We start from the raw sequence: 21,775 nt of genomic DNA on the forward strand, positions 1-21,775 counted from the left end.
AATTACAAATCGTCTCAACAAACTATTTTTGAACGGAAAAATAGAAAACCCTCTCATCAACCTATTTTTTTGACAAACTATTTTTGAACGGAAAAATAGAAAACCCTCTCATCAACCTAGTTTTTTGAACGGAAAAATATAAAACCTTCTCTAGGCACACAACTACCCAAATCCCCATTACACCAAAAAGACTATATTTTGTTGTTGTGTAAAAAACTCAAACTAACTATTTCTATTTATATTAGTACTCCAATTCTATTTTTTTTTCTACTATCCAATGCGAGACTTTGATGAATATAGTATTTGACCCAACGAATCATCTTTTCATCCAAAGTCTCACATATCTTCCTTTGTAATCAACTTCATCTTCAAAGCATTTAAGATCATCATCACATTTTTAAAATTATTACTATTCAATCTTTTTGTCTTCTTTTATGAATGTGCTTCCGTGTGTGCCATGTAACACCCCGAAGAAATTAAGATAATTGTTTAAATTAAGTTAATATTTTATTTATTAATTTAATTAAATAATTAGAAAATTATTGGATTATTAATATTATTATTGGGATAATATTATTGGGTTATTATTTTGTTGGAATAAAATAAGTTGGAATAATAAAAAGTCCTAATTTTTGGAAAAGGGTTTTCACGTGAAAAGGAACAGAGAAGCGGCTGAAAGTGGAAAAAGGCAAAGAGGCAGAGCAAGAGAAGAGGAAAAGCTTGAGGCTAACGGAAGTGCCGGATTAACTCAGGTAAGGGGGGTTTATCATCGATTAACGGGTATTATGGGATGATATGTACTGGGTAGTAATAAACTATTGTTTTACCTCTGATTAGATTGATGTGTGCTGAAAATGGTGAAATATTGGATGAACGAAATCGGGATTTTGATCGAAGGAATTCGTGGAAATTATATGTAGTGATGTTAGGATTTGTGAAATCGAATAGGGGATGATTCGGGTTAGATGATATGAGTAATATTGTGTGAAATTTGGACTGTGGAAGGGTGAATTGGATAGATCTCGTAGCAGAGAAAGCCATTGCAGATCTGAGAGTTCTGGTTTCTGGTCATACGCGTATGGCACTAGGCAATACGCGTATGAGATGGCTGGTACGCGTATGGCAATAGGCAATACGCGTATGGATGAGGAAGATGATGTTTTGAACGTGTTTTGGTCTCTGTTGGTACGCGTATGGGAATGTGATACGCGTAGCATACGCGTATGGGCGTGGGCATTACGCGTATGGATTTGGTCAGGCGTGGGCAATACGCGTATGGACATAGGCAATACGCGTATGGGCAGAATTGTGATTTTCTGTGCTGTTGTTGTGCAGTTTTTGGTTGTTTAGGCTGAGCGATGTACTTAGCTGATGTATGATGTAGCAGGGATCATTTCCCGTTGTTTTGAGTAGTATAGGTATTAGTAGGATGTGCTAATACTGTATTTGATTATGTGGCAGGATGTGATATGCTTTCGTGATAAAATGTATTAATGATGTGTGATGATAAGCATGATGCTGCGAATGTATCAGTTATGTATGCATTTGTGAATAGACTGTTTTATGGCTTAGAGTGTGAGCTTATGTCTATTCTTGAATTGTTGCTGTTGTTGTTGCATTGCTAGGTGATTAGCATGCTTATTCTAGCCTTTGGGGCTGTAGCTAATTCCCATGGTGAGGAATTAGTGAGTGAACCATGGTGGGTTTGTTGTTGATGTTTGCATGCTAGATGATTAGTGTGCATAGTCTAGCCTTCGGGGCTGTAGCTAATTCCCATGGTGAGGAATTAGTGAGTGAGTCATTAGATCTCAAATGAGTGGGACTAGTGAGCTTAGTAGCCGTATCTGGATTTGATCGGTGAGCTTGAACTGTATGTTCAAGAATAGTCGGTACCGCATGTGTGGAGTCTCATTGCATAATGAATGTATGGCATATAATATGAATGGATGTATTCCAGTATTATATGTGTGTTGTGTGTGGTGTTGTTGATGTCGAGTATGGTTGAGATTATACTTATGCTATATGTTACTGTTGAATATGAGGTTTGAACGGATATTGCCGTTGCTGAGTGCGTAGTCTGATTAGGGTGAATTGATGTGTTATTTACTTAGCATTACATGTTGTTCTATAATGCTTATTATATTGATTGAGGAACTCACCCTTACATCTATTTTTCAGGTAACGAGCAGTGAGTTGAGTAGAAGCTAGTGCTATGGAGTCTAGTGTCGTCCTTAGTGGGTCATGCTCTGGTAGATGTAACATCGGGAGGGAATGTTTGACTATGTTTTAATTTAGTTGTTGATTCAACTTTACATGTAATGTAGTACATGATTTGAATGTCGATGTTTTGTACCCGCTGCGAATTATGCACAAGAGTCTTATTTTGATTTAATAAATGAGCATGACAGGATATTTTGATAATTGTTGTGAAATGATTGTGTGACACCCTTCGGGGCATAATTACTCTGATTGATATGTTATTATTTTAATTAAATATTTTGGGGTATTTAGAAGGGTGTTACATTAGTGGTATCAGAGCATAGTCGGTCGAGTCGAGTCGTAATTATTCTGTTTCCCCTGTACGGTATAGGTGTTGTGTAACCTATCAGTACTTATTGTTTTAGTTTGTTTGGGTTTTCAGAATAGAGATGGCTGGAAGAGGTAGAGATGATGCTGCAATTGCTGAGGCTCTGGGTATGCTAGCTGGAGTACTTGGAGGGAATCCGAATGTTGTGGGAATGGGAGCTGCTCGTCAACTGAGTGAATTCCAGAAGAACAATCCTCCAATGTTCAAGGGAGCATACGATCTAGATGGCGCTCAGAAGTGGTTGAAGGAGATCGAGAGAATCTTCCGAGTAACTGAGTGTGCCGATAACCAGAAGGTCAGGTTCGGTACGCATATGCTGTCAGAGGAAGCTGATGATTGGTGGGTTGCTACCCGCACTGAGTTGGAAACTGCTGGGAATGCTGAGATCTCTTGGGCTGTGTTCAGAGAGAGATTCCTGAGGAAGTATTTTCCAGAGGATGTCAGAGGAAAGAAAGAGATAGAGTTCTTGGAATTGAAGCAGGGTAACCGGTCTGTTACTGAGTATGCTGCTAAGTTCACAGAGCTGTCAAAGTATTACACTCCCTATAATGAGGCTGCTGGAGAATTTTCGAAATGTGTGAAGTTTGAGAACGGGTTGCGTCCCGAGATCAAACAGGCTATTGGATATCAGCGGATCAGGGTGTTTTCTGACTTGGTTGACTGTTGCAGGATTTTTGAACAGGATTCCAAGGCCAGAGCAGAGAGCTATCAGCAGAGGGTTGATAGGAAAGGTAAGAATCAGATTGATCGTGGGAAACCGTATGCAGCTGGCAAAGGTTTCCAGAGGCAGAGTGGGATGAAGAGGCCTAGTGGGGGAGACTCTAGTGCTCCTGTTAAGTGTTACAGATGTGGTCGGGCTGGACATCGTGTTCATGAGTGTACCAGTGCTGAGATGAAGTGTTTCAAGTGTGGAAAAGGTGGTCATTTGGCTGCAGAGTGTCGGTTGAAGACTGTGACTTGTTTCAACTGTGGAGAGTTGGGTCATATCAGTCCACAGTGTCCTAAGCCGAAGAAAGAGAATCAGTCAGGAGGCAAGGTCTTTGCTTTATCGGGTTCTGAGACTTCTGCAGATGATCGTTTGATCCGAGGTACGTGTTATATTAATGGCTTTCCTCTTGTAGCTATTATCGACACCGGTGCTACTCATTCCTTTATATCTTTGAATTGTGCTGTGAAACTTAAATTAGAGATATCTGAGATGTATGGTAGTATGGTGATTGATACTCCTGCGAAGGGTTCAGTGACTACTACGTCAGTTTGTTTGAATTGTCCTTTGAGTATTTTTGGTAGAGACTTTGGGATAGACCTTGTGTGTCTTCCACTAGTGCAGATTGATGTTATCTTGGGAATGAACTGGTTGGTGTTTAACCGAGTTTCTATTAACTGTTTTGATAAGACTGTGATATTCCCTGAGATTGAAGAAGGAAAGGATTTGTTTCTATCAGCGAGGCAGGTGAATGAGGAAGTAGCAGATGGGGCAGAGTTGTTTATGCTGTTAGCGACTTTGGAAGCTAAAGATAAACTGGTGATTTGTGATCTGGCTGTGGTGTGTGATTTTCTTGATGTGTTTCCTGAAGAAGTGAATGAATTGCCGCCAGAGCGTGAAGTTGAGTTCTCGATTGATTTGGTACCTGGTACTAGACCGATATCGATGACTCCGTACCGTATGTCTGCTGTTGAGTTAGCTGAATTGAAGAGTCAGCTGGAAGATCTGTTGGATAAGAAGTTTATTCGTCCGAGTGTGTCACCGTGGGGTGCACCAGTGTTGTTGGTTAAGAAGAAAGAAGGTACTATGAGGTTGTGTGTGGACTACAGGCAACTGAACAAAGTGACGATCAAGAATCGGTATCCTTTGCCGAGGATTGATGATTTGATGGATCAATTGGTTGGTGCGAGTGTGTTCAGCAAGATAGATTTGAGATCTGGGTATCATCAGATACGTGTGAAAACTGAGGATATTCAGAAGATTGCTTTCAGAACAAGGTATGGACATTATGAGTATTTTGTGATGCCTTTTGGAGTGACTAATGCGCCTGGAGTATTTATGGATTATATGAATAGGATTTTCCATCCGTACCTAGACCAGTTTGTTGTGGTGTTTATTGATGACATTTTGGTGTATTCGAAATCTGAAGAAGAGCATGCTGAGCATTTGAGAGTGGTTTTAGAAGTTTTACGAGAAAAGAAGTTATTTGCTAAACTCTCTAAATGTGAATTTTGGTTAGAAGAGGTTAGTTTTCTTGGTCATGTGATTTCAAGAGGTGGTATTGCTGTTGATCCTTCTAAGATAGAAGCGGTATCTAAGTGGGAAGCTCCGAAGTCAGTTTCTGAGATAAGGAGTTTTCTTGGACTTGCAGGTTATTATAGAAAATTCATTGAGGGATTTTCCAAGTTGGCGTTACCGTTGACAATGTTGACTAGAAAGGGGCAAGCGTTTGTTTGGGATTCAAAATGTGAAGAAGGTTTCCAAGAGTTAAAGAAAAGGTTGACTACTGCTCCTATTCTGATATTACCGAGTTCGTCGGAACCATTTGAGGTTTACTGTGATGCTTCATTGTTGGGTTTGGGTGGTGTGTTGATGCAGAATAAGCAGGTTATAGCTTATGCTTCGAGACAGCTGAGGGTTCATGAGAGGAACTATCCGACGCACGATTTAGAGTTGGCAGCTGTGGTGTTTGTTCTGAAGTTATGGAGGCATTATTTGTACGGGTCAAGATTTGAAGTTTTCAGTGACCATAAAAGTTTAAAGTATTTGTTTGATCAGAAAGAGCTGAATATGAGACAGAGGAGATGGTTAGAATTTCTGAAGGATTATGACTTTGGGTTGAATTACCATCCGGGTAAAGCAAATGTAGTAGCTGATGCGTTGAGCCGGAAATCGTTACATATGTCTATGTTAATGGTTAAGGAATTGGATTTAATTGAGCAGTTTAGAGACTTGAGTTTGGTGTGTGAGAGTACTCACAATAGTGTTAAATTGGGAATGTTGAAGTTAACAAGTGGTATTCTGAATGAGATCAGAGAGGGTCAGAAATCCGATATGCTTTTGGTTGATAAGTTGACTTTAGTGAATCAAGGTCAAGGTGGTGAATTCAGAGTTGACGAGAATGGTGTTTTGAAATTTGGTAATCGGGTGTGTGTTCCGGACGTTGTCGAACTTAAGAAGAGTATTCTTAAGGAAGGACATCGTAGTGGCTTGAGTATTCATCCTGGAGCTACGAAGATGTATCATGATTTGAAGAAGTTATTTTGGTGGCCGGGAATGAAGAAAGAAATTGCGAGTTTTGTTTATTCCTGTTTGACTTGTCAGAAGTCGAAGATTGAGCATCAGAAGCCGTCTGGGCTAATGCAACCGTTGGCTATTCCAGAGTGGAAGTGGGATAGTATCAGTATGGATTTTGTTTCTGGTTTGCCGAGGACAAATAAGAATTTTGAAGCTATTTGGGTGATTGTGGATAGATTGACGAAGTCGGCTCATTTCATTCCGATCAGAATGGATTATCCGTTAGAGAGATTAGCCGAGTTGTATATTGAGAAGATTGTAAGTTTGCATGGTATTCCGTCGAGTATTGTTTCGGACAGAGATCCTAGATTTACATCGAAATTTTGGGAAGGTTTGCAGAGAGCTTTGGGAACTAAGCTGAGATTGAGTTCTGCATATCATCCGCAGACTGATGGTCAGACTGAGAGGACGATTCAGTCATTAGAGGATCTTTTGAGAGCTTGTGTTTTGGAAAAGGGAGGTGCTTGGGATTGTTATTTACCTTTGATTGAGTTTACCTACAACAATAGTTTTCATTCGAGCATTGGTATGGCACCGTTTGAAGCTTTGTATGGTAGGAGATGTCGGACACCTTTATGTTGGTATGAGTCCGGTGAGAGTGCGGTGGTTGGGCCGGAGATTGTTCAACAAACTACGGAAAAGATTAAGATGATTCAGGAGAAAATGAGAATTGCTCAGAGTCGTCAGAAGAGTTATCATGATAAGAGGAGGAAGTCACTTGAGTTCCAAGAGGGAGACCATGTGTTTCTTCGTGTTACTCCGATAACTGGTGTTGGTCGAGCTTTGAAGTCGAAGAAGTTGACACCTCGATTTATTGGTCCTTATCAGATTTTGGAGAGGATAGGGGAGGTAGCCTATCGTGTCGCTTTACCGCCGTCGCTTGCGAATTTACATGAGGTTTTTCATGTGTCTCAGTTGAGGAGGTACATTCATGATCCGTCGCATGTAGTCCAAGTAGATGATGTACAGGTGAGAGATAACCTGACTGTTGAGACATCACCTATGAGGATCGAGGATCGAGAGTCGAAGCAGTTGCGGGGTAAAGAGATTGCATTGGTGAAGGTAGCTTGGGGAGGACCAGCAGGTGGCAATGTGACTTGGGAACTTGAGAGCCAGATGAAGGAGTCTTATCCTGAGTTGTTCGCTTAAGGTATGTTTTCGAGGACGAAAACTCTTTTAGTGGGGGAGAGTTGTAACACCCCGACGAAATTAAGATAATTGTTTAAATTAAGTTAATATTTTATTTATTAATTTAATTAAATAATGAGAAAATTATTGGATTATTAATATTATTATTGGGATAATATTATTGGGTTATTATTTTGTTGGAATAATAAAAAGTCCTAATTTTTGGAAAAGGGTTTTCACGTGAAAAGGAACAGAGAAGCGGCTGAAAGTGGAAAAAGGCAAAGAGGCAGAGCAAGAGAAGAGGAAAAGCTTGAGGCTAACGGAAGTGCCGGATTAACTCAGGTAAGGGGGGTTTATCATCGATTAACGGGTATTATGGGATGATATGTACTGGGTAGTAATAAACTATTGTTTTACCTCTGATTAGATTGATGTATGCTGAAAATGGTGAAATATTGGATGAACGAAATCGGGATTTTGATCGAAGGAATTCGTGGAAATTATATGTAGTGATGTTAGGATTTGTGAAATCGAATAGGGGATGATTCAGGTTAGATGATATGAGTAATATTGTGTGAAATTTGGACTGTGGAAGGGTGAATTGGATAGATCTCGTAGCAGAGAAAGCCATTGCAGATCTGAGAGTTCTGGTTTCTGGTCATACGCGTATGGCACTAGGCAATACGCGTATGAGATGGCTGGTACGCGTATGGCACTAGGCAATACGCGTATGGATGAGGAAGATGATGTTTTGAACGTGTTTTGGTCTCTGTTGGTACGCGTATGGGAATGTGATACGCGTAGCATACGCGTATGGGCGTGGGCATTACGCGTATGGATTTGGTCAGGCGTGGGCAATACGCGTATGGACATAGGCAATACGCGTATGGGCAGAATTGTGATTTTCTGTGCTGTTGTTGTGCAGTTTTTGGTTGTTTAGGCTGAGCGATGTACTTAGCTGATGTATGATGTAGCAGGGATCATTTCCCGTTGTTTTGAGTAGTATAGGTATTAGTAGGATGTGCTAATACTGTATTTGATTATGTGGCAGGATGTGATATGCTTTCGTGATAAAATGTATTAATGATGTGTGATGATAAGCATGATGCTGCGAATGTATCAGTTATGTATGCATTTGTGAATAGACTGTTTTATGGCTTAGAGTGTGAGCTTATGTCTATTCTTGAATTGTTGCTGTTGTTGTTGCATTGCTAGGTGATTAGCATGCTTATTCTAGCCTTTGGGGCTGTAGCTAATTCCCATGGTGAGGAATTAGTAAGTGAACCATGGTGGGTTTGTTGTTGATGTTTGCATGCTAGATGATTAGTGTGCATAGTCTAGCCTTCGGGGCTGTAGCTAATTCCCATGGTGAGGAATTAGTGAGTGAGTCATTAGATCTCAAATGAGTGGGACTAGTGAGCTTAGTAGCCGTATCTGGATTTGATCGGTGAGCTTGAACTGTATGTTCAAGAATAGTCGGTACCGCATGTGTGGAGTCTCATTGCATAATGAATGTATGGCATATAATATGAATGGATGTATTCCAGTATTATATGTGTGTTGTGTGTGGTGTTGTTGATGTCGAGTATGGTTGAGATTATACTTATGCTATATGTTACTGTTGAATATGAGGTTTGAACGGATATTGCCGTTGCTGAGTGCGTAGTCTGATTAGGGTGAATTGATGTGTTATTTACTTAGCATTACATGTTGTTCTATAATGCTTATTATATTGATTGAGGAACTCACCCTTACATCTATTTTTCAGGTAACGAGCAGTGAGTTGAGTAGAAGCTAGTGCTATGGAGTCTAGTGTCGTCCTTAGTGGGTCATGCTCTGGTAGATGTAACATCGGGAGGGAATGTTTGACTATGTTTTAATTTAGTTGTTGATTCAACTTTACATGTAATGTAGTACATGATTTGAATGTCGATGTTTTGTACCCGCTGCGAATTATGCACAAGAGTCTTATTTTGATTTAATAAATGAGCATGACAGGATATTTTGATAATTGTTGTGAAATGATTGTGTGACACCCTTCGGGGCATAATTACTCTGATTGATATGTTATTATTTTAATTAAATATTTTGGGGTATTTAGAAGGGTGTTACATGCCATATTTGTTTATTTTTTATTTTCCCAACAACGACCTGATCTAGCATACAATATAGGTATGGTGAGTAGGTTCATGCAAAAGCCAATGATGTATCATCTTGCAGCCACCACGAGGATACTAAGGTATCTCAAAGGAATACTAGATTATGACATTTTATTTCCTGCAACAGATGTAAGAAAAGAATGCAAACTAGTGAGATACACTAATTCAAGTTTGTGTGGTGATGTTGAGGATAGAAAATCCACATCTGGTTATGTGTTAATGCTAGGTGGCACACTAGTTGCTTGAAGCTCAAGAAAAGAGCCAATTGTAGCATTGTCATCATGTGAGACTAAGTATATACTTGTCTTTCTTTGTGCATGTCAAGCAATATGGATGGTGAATCTGATCGAGGAGATTGCAAGTGAAGTTCATGGAGCAATGATCATGAAGATTGATAACATGTTTGCTATCAATTTGCCCAAGAGTTCGATAACACATGGAAAAATCAAACATATTGAGATGAGATTCCATTGTCTTATAGAGCTAGTAACAAATGAGAAGCTGAACTTGGAACACTACATAATTAAGAATCAGATTGCAGACATCATGACAAAGGTTGTGCATGTGGAATTGTTCAAGAGATTGAGAACTTTGAAGAATGTAAATAGATTATACATAATGAATTAGATGGTGTGTTAAATGTGTAATTCTTTATGTCAAACATGATTGTAAATTTGGCAGAGTCAAAGGTGTATATAGTTGATAAAGTCGAATTTAATTCTTAGTAGATGAATATGCATGTATTTGATAAACAGTTGAATACAATAAGTGTTGCTCTAAATTGTATGTATTTGACAAAGAGACAAATATAGTCTGTCGAAATTAATCAATTAGTTATTTTGAGATTGTTTGATGTACAAAATAATCTCATTATATATATGAAGTCACCTATTGTTTAAAAAATAAATATATAAAAAGATATTTTTTAATCAATAAAAAATGACAAAATATTTTATTTGTACTATCAGAAATTTTGCATTTAAAAAAATAAGAGTGCATATATTCCTCGCAAATAAGAGTTCAGTATCCAACTATAAACAAAATGAATAAAGTACAATCTCCACCGTTAGTTAAAGCTATCTGAATCAACGAAATATAACACGTCATCGATCCGAGTGAGGCCATTCCTTCCAATCACAACTCCTTTTTTAACCCTATATATAATTTTTCTCTTCATTTTCATTCATCACTCGTTCTCTGCAATATTGCAATCACCTCTCTTTAGTTTTTCACCACAAACCATCAATGGCCCCAACAAAGGCCGAGAAGAAGCCAGCAGAGAAGAAACCCGCAGCAGAGAAATCCCCTGCAGAGAAGAAACCTAAGGCCGAGAAGAAGATCTCGAAGGAAGGAGGAAGCGACAAGAAGAAGAAGAAATCCAAGAAGAGCGTTGAGACCTACAAGATCTACATCTTCAAGGTTTTGAAACAGGTTCATCCTGATATTGGTGTCTCCAGCAAGGCTATGGGAATCATGAATAGTTTCATCAACGACATCTTCGAGAAACTAGCTCAAGAATCCTCTCGTTTGGCTAGGTATAACAAGAAGCCAACTATTACTTCACGGGAGATTCAAACCGCCGTTAGATTGGTTCTTCCCGGTGAATTGGCCAAACACGCCGTCTCCGAGGGTACAAAGGCCGTCACCAAATTCACCAGTTCTTGATTTATCTATGCTGTTTTTTTCTCTAGGGTTTATTTTATTTACGGATTAGTTTAATTAGGGTTTTCTTTTTTCGAGATTGTTGATGTAATACAACTGATTAAATAATTAAAATGAAATTTAAAATCTCCATGTGTGCTTAATTTTGTGTGATTTGTCTCATGGTCCCTTGAGTATTTTGAAACCAAATAGACATACATCAATTTTTTAATGCATTATTCTAATTGATTAGAAGTTTGTTTCTCTTAATAATTTGTTGGCATCTATGATGTAATTGATGCATCTATGATGTAAACTTGTAATTGATGCGGCCTCAGTTAACCGAGCACTCACACTCCATTAAAATTCATATTAAACCAAAGTTGCTATGAATTTTTTGGATATATGGTAGAATAATGAAGACTGTTTGGTTGATTTTGCCATGCATACTACAGACACACTGTATTCGTATTTTCAACTTGCTTCTTGTTGTTGTTGTTAGCATTGGTAACTTCAATTTGTGTTCTGCTAATGTTTTTTTTTTGATTTGTTTTCCTTAGTGAAAACTATGTAGCTTTAAATGTATGGCAATCTGAGATTGTTTGGTGTAGGCAAAAACAGATGGTGAACCAATGTGTTGTTCCTTTGAATCTGGGATCCACGAGCTTGAGATGGATCTCAGGCCTTGTATGCACAAAATATGGGGTCGGAGAAGTTTCATGTAAGTGTTTATGTTCTAATATAACTGTTATCTATGGAGGATAAAGGTTAGCCTTACATTCTCTTTTATACATCATTTATTGAGTGAATTCAAAAGTCGATGGAGTACTTGTTAGTGTGACTTATACAAATTTTTTCTTTGAGAGATGAGAAGCGTAAGCTTGATACTGTAAAGGGAGAGTTAGTTGAAAAGCTGAAATGACTGAGTTTGATGTTAATTCCTCAATTTTATTGTCTATCATGAATTTCTGTCTCAACTTTTGGCTAGTGACTCATAACTTATTATTTTAGATTGTATTTTACAAAATAAATTATATTTGAAAAATTTATCTAAACCCTCTAAAACCTCATCCAATACAATTTTTGAGTTCTTCAAAACTAGGGCGATTTGCTACTACCATATTACTAAAACAAATTAAACCTCCGAAACTTTATCTGCCCAAATTCCTCAATTCTTTCCTTTTTTTTTTAAGCACTTCCCTCCCATTTCTAATAAATTCCCAATTAAAGTGGTGGCTTTAGGCATTTTCATAAGGAAAAAAAATGAGAAAAAGAAGAAAATGGGAGGGAAACATGATGAGTGAGAGTATGTGATAGGAGAGAGATAGAGGGAAAATTAGAGGGCAATTCCCTTCTTACGGTTAGAGGACCTCTACCCCTATTTTCCACTATATGTGATTGACAACTTATGATTGCTAATGTGGGAAGTGCGGGCCCTTTATGGCCCTTCTTCTCATTGTTCAGTTTTGATGCAAAACTAGCTCTATGCTGCGTTCCTCAAGTGCAGTTTTGATGCAAAACTAGCTCTATGCTGCGTTCCTCAAGTGCGGGAAAAACAATACAAAACACCATAAATTGATGTTCATCTTGCAACAAGTGCATAGTATTGTCATTCTCTCCAGATGTAGGAGCAAGGATAAATGGATTTTATTTGTAAGTTAGCTGTCGACCAACTTTCTATTACAAATTGATTAGCTGCCTCAGAAAATATCGGCTTCACAAATTCTAGTTCATCTTAAAAGTATTCTTGCTTTGCTTAGGCTTCTTTACATATTGTTTACATCTAAAAATTAATTGAAGTGTCAGCCGATATTGTCGGACATGCAATGGACCCCTAGCCACAGTAAGCTCAAGCGAATACAAACACACTCAAATGTAGGCCAACCAAACCTTTCTCAAATCTAGCTGTAGAAGGCGAAGATTATGACAGTGCTAGCAAGCAAACAACTTGTCTTATGCTGTAGCAAACACCTTCGGCCCAACAACATGAACTCAAGGACCAATCAGGGACTAGCTGATTTAGCATCCATGAGCAAGTTTTTCCATCTATGTCGGCTAATCTTACATCAAACTAGGCACAACCTGATGTATTGCTACCACCTTAGTTGGATTTGGCAACACCTCTATCAACTGTTGCTTACGTTGGTAAATTGCCATACATCACAAATCCACTTTACTAATGTAACACACGTTGGTATTTGGAACTCCTACGAGAAACAACGTGGAAGCGAGCCAAGAGCATCCATGGGAAAATTCCCTACCTTAGGTTATTTCTAAAACACCCCAGTTAACGCATGGCACCAGCCTGTTGCAGCAGAGACTCAAACTCCTGGATAACATGTATTGGATTCTAACCTCATGGCAGTTAAAATCAAGAGATATTTTAGGGTCCAACTTATGCTCATTGATAGGCCTATGAATAAGAAACCCTAGTTTGAGTGGGTGGATGGATTGGTGCTTATGCCGAGAGGTTACAAGGCTGCTGACTTTTCTACATTTACTGGGTGGGTAAATTGGTATCTTTTTCAGAACTTAGGTTTAAGAAGGCTGAAAGGGATAAGCAGAGGGTGAAGCTGATATGGCATGTCTAAAATCAAGTCAGCCGAATCTCTGCAGGGAGAGAGATGCAGATATATGAGTCACCCGTGTTCAACAGACTGTCCACTGCGTTGGTCCGAATGTTTGTTAGTCATTGTATCTTTTTTCAGAACTTACAGGGTTCAAGGCGGTTGTGAAGGGTACAGAGAGGGTGAAGTTGATATGGCAGCCTAAAATCAAGTCAGCTGAATCCCTAATAGAAGAAAGATAGAATAAAGAGTCATTCCTGTTCATCAGACTGTCCAGAAATTGATACGGAGAACGAGTAAAGAACTGAAACGTTGATACCATAAACATTAGTCAATATAAACAAAATGTGAATATTCTTTTTCTGGTGAACTTTAGATAAACATTGATATTATGGTTAGGGTATACGGTGCTCTATCTGTGTACCTTCTGTTTCTGGTTTTGTTTTAAGGCAGGGGATGCTTTGCTTCTGTTTTGGGGTCTGGTATATGGTAGAGTCTTGTTGTTATTCATTTGCTAGTAAGTGTGTTTGGTATATCTACTTATTGTGGTTATGTAGATATAAACTCTATTCCATCTATGATACAAATGCTTAATTGGTTTGGCTTGCAATAGTGACTTTACCGAAACAAAAAAAAAGTATAATTAAGGGAAGTGTTCCATTCCCCCATTTTTTTCATAGCTTAATTTATTATTTAAATATGGACAATTTGTATATTATTTGAAGAAAATTTTACTCCATACCTTATCATTTATTTTTCTATCTCTATGTTATATTATTTTTGACCAAAATACTCATATAAATAATTTATTAAAAATTAAAAAATATTAAAAAATTAATTATCAAAATTCTTTTCCAAAATCTTCTGATACATAAAATAAAAGTAAAAAAATTGATTATTGGAATTTTTTTACAAAATCTTTCAATATATAAAATAAAGGTTAAAGAATATTTAAAAAATGACTATTAAAAGTGAAAAAATGTAAAATAAATTGACTACCGATACTCTTTTGTAAAGTCTTCTGGTACAAAATGAAAATTAGAAAATATTTTAAAAAATTGACTATCAGACCCTTTTACAGGGTTTTTTTTACAAAAACAACCCACTTTTTCTAGGAAATTTTCAAAATACCCCTGGTTTAAAAAAAAAATCCCAAACTACTCTACTTTTAGGAGGAACCGTCAATTGAATTAGAGACTCCTCTTAAAAATTAAATGGAGGCGCCAATTGGATTGGCTAGGGTAGGTGCTCTAGCCAATCCAATTGGTGCCCCTGTGTAGGGTTTGGGAGGAGGCGCCAATTCAATTGGAGACTCCTCTTAAAATGCGTTTTTTTTTGGTAAATGGAATACGTGATAGATAAATTTGATATGGACTGCATGCACACCGATAATACGGTTCACAACTGTGGAGATGCACAACAGTGATCGTGTGAAGCTGCAGTTCAGTATGCTCCAAAATATCCCAGATCCCCCAGCTAGCCTAGGAGAATGACATCTGCGCAAAGTTAACGACAAATGGAACTTCAATCCATGGAAAAGCTTCGCAAGATTGGAGTGTCGCAAATGGAAGCACCATCATGACCATGTGTTAACTAACGCAGTCATGCCAACTGAAGAAAAACCAAGTCGTACTTATATGGCTTGATACAGATCGGTTGGTTTTCAGTTCATCGCCGAGGATATGTACTTGTACGACACACGCCAGATGACTTACACACCTGACACCTCAACATCAAACCCCCAACAACAGTGTCAGACCAGATACACACAACCCCCTGTCCGTCAAACATTCCGTTCAACCAACACACAAGCATACAACCAAAATATTCCATACACCCATCCCCAATACCAAGAGCATACCCCATACCACCACCAACAAATTGACCATCAACCTGAGACTCAACATCGCTTCGCACCCACCCCATCACCCTATCAAAGTCGCATAAGCCAGAACATCTAACGATCATTCAACACCAACCGCCCCTCCACCTACCGTAGCCAAGAAGCCTAAACCTCACAAAACCAAAACATCCAACAACCCTATCTCTACCAAACACCCCAACAAACTTTCCAACCTTTCCTCGACGCATCGTTCACACCCATGTCTCCCTTCAACCGTCTCGGTCGCCCATCAATGAGTCAACCACATCCCAACTTCTCTGGCCTGGGTCATGAGCTCAGCTACGGCGGTACACCATCGATGCATACTGAAGACTATGTCGACTTGTCTGACTACCTCAACAGACCTTCTCCTGTAGTTGGTAGTGACGCTCCTGGCCCTTCAGATGCTCAAACACCGGTACAGAATCGTCAACGTGGGTTAAGGCCACGAGTTAGGGTAGCTAGAGGATGTGGGACCGGAGGTCGGTTAAGTGATCCCGGTCATCACCATTAGGTTTCTTTGTGTAAATGGAAAATTTTATTAATATCAAGTGGTCATATATCAAATTTATCTATCACGTATACCATTCACCAAAAAAATTGTATTTTAGGAGGAGTCTCCAATTGAATTGGCGCCTCCTCCTAAACCCTACACAGGCGCGCCAATTGGATTGGCTAGGGCACCTGCCCTAACCAATCCAATTGACGCCTCCATTCAATTTTTAAGAGGAGTCTCCAATTCAATTGGCGACTCCTCCTAAAAGTGGGGTAGTTTGAGATTTTTTTTGAAACCAGAGATATTTTGGGAATTTCCTTGAAAAAGTGGGTTAATTTGTAAAAAAACCCTTTTACAAAGTCTTTCGATATATAAAATAAAAGTTAAAGAATATTAAAAATTTGACTATAAAAATTCTTTTATAAAATTTTTCATACAAAAAATATAAATTAATATTGAAAATCGATTATCACAACTATTTTACAAAGTTTTTTATATATAAAATAAAAATTAAAATATTAAAAAATTGATTATCAAAACTCCATCTTTTATGATGGGAATGCCATCATTTCCACCAATACTATAGACACATTTTATTATCATAATGGTGTGTATGCTCCATTAATAGTTAGAGAAAGATGAATTAAAAGAATAAAAAAGCAAAATAAATAATAATTAAAAGGAAGATGAAATTAAAAGAATAAAAACATAATTAAAAATAAGATAGAAAAAATAAATTTATATTAATTGATACGAAAAAAGACGATTTTTTTTTTACTAAAATAACCTATCTTTTCAATTTTTTTCCTTCTAAATAACGCAATTTTTATATTAATTCCCAAACTACCTCACTTTGAGAGGTGACGTCAGATGAATTGGCGTCTGCTCTCTAAGTTAAAGAGGTAGCACCAATTGGAATGAGATTGTTTGTAGTCTGAATTTGGTTTATGTAATCTTGAATGTAATTTTTTGGACTTGAAGATTAAATTGAAATGGTCTATAGGTTTAGTATGGACATGAACATGAAATGGTCGAATTGGTTTGTAAATGAAGAAATCAAACTAGAAGCAAACAAACGTGAGCATAGTGAATCAAGACCAATGGGATTGGATTAGGTCTTAGGGCGGTCAGTTGACTTTGGCAAACTGGTTGACCAAAAAGTCAATCGTTGACCAAAAGTCAATTGTTACAAAAATGGCAGAATAATGGATTCTTTGCAATGGACATGAATACTTGTGAGGAAAAGAACGTACTATGAATGAAATGAAGTGTTTGGATAGACCTTAGATGACACTGAAATAAACAGATGAACTGGAATGATTATGAACTAATTATCCAATGCACCAAGCACAAACCAAGATCTTGACCAACTATGAACATGAATGCACACCATGACTGAATGTGGACCTAAATGGATAGCCCGATATTCTTAAACCAGATGAAACATGCCAAGTTCCAAGACTTGAAATCCAATCAAGCAAAATCAACCAAATGATACTTAACCAAGCAACAAATTGTAACATCTTGAATGAATGCACCTTGATCCAGGCATGAGGATCGTGAACAAGTAGATCTCTGATGAATTGTACAAACCAATGAAGCTCCATGAGTGACCAGGTAAATCTAAATCTTGAATGCACACATGAGGGTATGATGACCATAATCAGAAACTAGGATTTTAGGGACATGAATGATCCTGATGCCCACAATCCAACATCCTTGAATTAATGCCATGGCCATAACTATGGTCCAAGAATCAGGGTTTGAAGTTATACTCCATGATGAAGAGAACCAAGATGAAAGGTTCTCCTCCTATTCAATACCGAGTGTGATAAAGACCATTAAACCCATGATTTTATACTTTTCAAATGCAAGTGGAATATACTATGATATTATGGGTATGTAGATGAGATGGATGCTTATCATGATATGCAAATGATTAGGGTTAGTGACCTAAATGAATCATTGTGAAGGGTTGGATGAATTTTGGGGCATGACAATAACCTTTTTACAAAAGCACAAAAATGAACTTGATCCAACGTCAAGTGTATTCGAAATCAAATTCAATTGAACACCACACAAGTGCTTGGTCTAACGCCAAATACCTCTTTCATATATTTTCACATAATTGACAAAAATCTCAAACACCTGATCCAACGTCAAGTCATTTTCAAAACTCTTTTTTGCAATAAACCGGATGAAAAAGGATGGGGTGTACGAACTTGTACACACCATTTCTCATGTACTTGGGTTATGAGTCGTACTTAGCTTGTGGCCCAACACTTGTCATCCATTCAAAAAGAATTAAAAATAAATGAGTTTAATTCGGTCCTCTTAGGGCAAAAAAGAGAGGTTGGGATGAATTGTCCTTTCAACTCTTGAGTATTCTGATTGCCAGCCGTACTTAGCACGTGGTTAGATGCTTGTCTCCCTCTAAGTACTAGTAGTTAAACTCGCCTCGCAAGGTCATAAATAAAAACTTTCAGGATGATAAGAATAGTTAGGATGCAATTATCCTTTCAACTTCCGAGTACTTGGATTGCCGACTGTACTTAGCTTATGGTCTAATACTTGTCACCAACTCTAAATTCAATCACAACCAATCAAATCCAATTTTCCGTCTTTGGGAATTCAAAACCTTTTCACAAAGAACATGTTATTTTCGTTCTACCGCGAACGACACTTAAGCCTCCCATACGCGAGCATACAAGTAATATTTAACTACTAGAATGCGACGACCATCTTCTTTCTTTTCAAGGGTTTTATCGATATTATCCTTTTCCTCTGGAATGAGTAAAGTTCGGTGGAGCCTCTGTATTTTTCGCGGTGCGATAATATAATAATCTATCTAAGTGGGATTTATGATTGAAAGAAGTGAGTTTCCTTGGTCATGTAATTTCTAGTGATGATATTGCTGTTGGTCCATTGAAGGTTGATGCTGTGTTGCAACGGGAAACTCTGAAGTCTGTTACTGAGATAAGAAGTTTTATGGGTTTGGCTGGTTATTACAGGAGGTTTATTGAAGGATTTTCAAAGTTGGTGCTACCTTTAACTTAGTTGACTCGAAAGGGCCAAGCTTGTGTTTAAGATGTGCAGTGTGAGGAGAGTTTTCAGGAACTCAAGAGGAAGTTGACGTCTGCTCCAATTTTGATTTGGCCAAGTCCAGGTGAATAATTTGTTGTGTATTGTGATGCGTCAAAGATGAGTCTAAATGGTGTATTAATGCATAATGATCAGGTTGTGCCTTATTCTTCTAGATAATTGAAAGTTCATAAGAGGAATTATCCTACGCATGATCTAGAGTTGGCAGTCGTGGTGTTTGTGTTAAAAATTTGGAGGCATTATCTGTTTGGTTCCATATTTGAAATGTTCAATGACCAAAAGAGTTTGAAGTATCTATTAAATTATAAGGAGTTGAATATGAGGCAGAGGATGTGACTCAAATTTCTAAAGGATTATGATTTTAGTTTGGGTTACCATCCTAGTAAAGCTAATGTTGTAGTCGATGTTTTAAGGAGAAAGTTACTGCATATGTCAATGTTTATTGTTCGAGAATTGGAGTTAATCGAGAAATTCAGAGATTTGAGTTTGTTATGTGAAAGGACTCCTAATAGTGTGAAGTTGGGTATGTTGAAGCTGACTAGTGGTATTCTCGAGGAAATTAGAGAAGATCATAAATCAGTTTTGGGATTGATTAAACGATTAGTGTTGATCAATTAAGGAAAAGGAAGTGATTTCAGAATAGATGAGAATAATGCTGTGCATTTCTATGACTGAGTTTGTGTGCCTGATGTTCCAGAACTTAAGAAGAGTATTCTTGAAGAAGGTCACATAAGTAGTCCGAGTATTCATCCTGGTGCTACTAAAATTTATCAAGACTTGAAGAAACTATTTTGGTGGCCAAGAATGAAGAAGGATATAACTGAGTTCGTTTATGCATATTTGACTTACAAAGGTCGAAAATTGAACATCAAAAACTGTTGGATTTGATATAACTAAATGGAAGTGGGATGATATTTCCATGGATTTTATGACAAGTTTGCCTAAGACTTCTAAAGGGAATGATTTAGTTAAGGTTATAGTAGATAAACTGACTGAATTGACTCATTTCATTATGATTAAGTTCAGTTATTCATTGCAGAAGTTGGCCAAAATGTATATTAAGAAGATTGTTAGTTTGCATGTAATCCTGTAGAGTATTATTTCTGATCAAGATCTGAGATTCACATCGAGGTTTCGAGAGAGTTTGCCGGAATCCATCAACACTAAGTTGAAGTTGAGTTCTTCTTATCATCCGCAAATAAACGGTCAAATAGAGAGGACTATCCAGTCTTTAGAGGATTTGCTGTGAGCTTGTGTTTTGGAGCAGGGGGTAACTAGGACAATTACTTACTGTTGGTTGAGTTCACTTGCAACAACAATTTCCATTCTAGTATTGGAATGACACCTCTTGAGGATTTGTATGGTAGAAGGTGTAAGACACCTTTGTGTTGGTATGCTTTTGGTGAAAGTGTTATGCTTGGACATGAGATTGTTCAACATACTACCTATAAGATCAAGATGATCCAAGAGAAGATGAAAGCTTTGCAGATTCACCAAAAGAGTTATCATGAAAAGCAAAGGAAAACACTTGAATTCCAAGAGGTAGATCATGTGTTTTTGAGAGTTACTCCGCTAACTGGTATTGGTCGAGCTTTGAAGTCTCGAAAGCTCACTCAGTATTTTATTGGTCCTTATCAGATTTTGAAGTGAGTAGGATAAATGTCCTACAAAGTTGCATTACAACCATCTCTTTCTAATCTTTATAATGTGTTTCATGTGCCTCAACTTCGGAAGTATGTGGCGGACGAGTCTCATGTGATTTAAGTGGATGATGTGAAAATGAGAGATAACTTGACTTTGGAGGCATCACCATTGAAAATTGATGAACGAGAAGTGAAACCGTTGAGAGGTAAAGAGATTGTCTTGGTAAAAGTTGTTTGGGGAGGATCTGCTGGAGGCACCATGACGTGGGAGCTGGAGAGTCGGATGAGAGAGTCTTATTCAAAGCTGTTTAGTTCAGATAATTCCCGATTGCAAAAATCTGTAAGTGGGGGAGAGTTGCAACACCCTATTTTCTTTGAATTATTTATTTAAGTGAATTAATGTTTTTCTCACTCTTTTCACGTTTGAATCAAGCGGATCCAAGGTATTGATGACAAATGAAATGAAATCTCTTTCCACGGGGGGACTTGTCATGGCGTACCCTAATTGTCTCTTGATTATAGCAGGGTTGTAGTTGATGCAACCTTGTGTTCCTATCAAGGGTACGTTAAAGAACTCTCCACATCTTGCGATGATATCCTTTGTGTCCCATTCCCTCTTGTACCATAGAATTGAGTTGGCAGAGAGAGATGCGAACCTTTGCGACCATGTCAGTTTGTTTTCGAAGAAGGGTCCATTTTGAGGCATGCAGGCCCTCATCCAAAGATGTAGCATATGAGCACAACAAAGGAAAGTACCTCCGTTCTTCTCATGCCTTGTATGGAAGGTATGGTAGAACTTGACAAGTAAAAAAGGCACCGGATTCTTTGTTAAAAAGACTTCAACTTCTAATTGATCCACGAACTTGTCCAGATTTGGGAAGAGGACAATTCCATGAATCAAAAGTGCCAAGGTTGCACTACAAAAGTCGGGTCTTCCTTTTTTAATCATTTCCCAAGCATGGGCTTCTAGGAACTTTTGAGTTAAACATTTGAGGGATACTTTAATGCCCCAATTATCCACTAGCTTGTTGGTGTTGATACCCAAGGTGAGTGAGAGCTCGGTCAAACAGAAGCCTTCTTCCAATTTCGGGAAAGGGTTGTATTCTTTAATTGGTCGATTGAGGAGTCTCTCGAGGTCTTCCAAGGTTGGAGAGATTTGGAAGTCGGGGAAAGTGAAACATCTTAAAGGGACGTCATAGTATTGGGACATTGTAGTGATAACACTATAGTCAACCTTCTCGGTTAGAAGATCTACAATGTTCCCAAAATTGGCTATAAACTTGTTAT

At 38.0% G+C, this 21,775-nt stretch overlaps 1 protein-coding gene across 1 annotated transcript; it reads left to right on the plus strand.

The window, feature by feature from the left end:
• The first annotated feature begins 10,328 nt into the window (after positions 1-10,328).
• LOC127126564 (probable histone H2B.3) lies at positions 10,329-10,962 on the plus strand. Its single transcript, XM_051055512.1, has one exon. The coding sequence runs from the start codon at positions 10,403-10,405 to the stop codon at positions 10,820-10,822; it is 420 nt and encodes a 139-aa protein (XP_050911469.1). The 5' UTR covers positions 10,329-10,402; the 3' UTR covers positions 10,823-10,962.
• The last annotated feature ends 10,813 nt before the right edge of the window (positions 10,963-21,775 follow it).

The sequence above is a fragment of the Lathyrus oleraceus genome, chromosome 3 (assembly GCF_024323335.1).
Source record: "Lathyrus oleraceus cultivar Zhongwan6 chromosome 3, CAAS_Psat_ZW6_1.0, whole genome shotgun sequence".
NCBI lineage: Eukaryota > Viridiplantae > Streptophyta > Magnoliopsida > Fabales > Fabaceae > Lathyrus > Lathyrus oleraceus.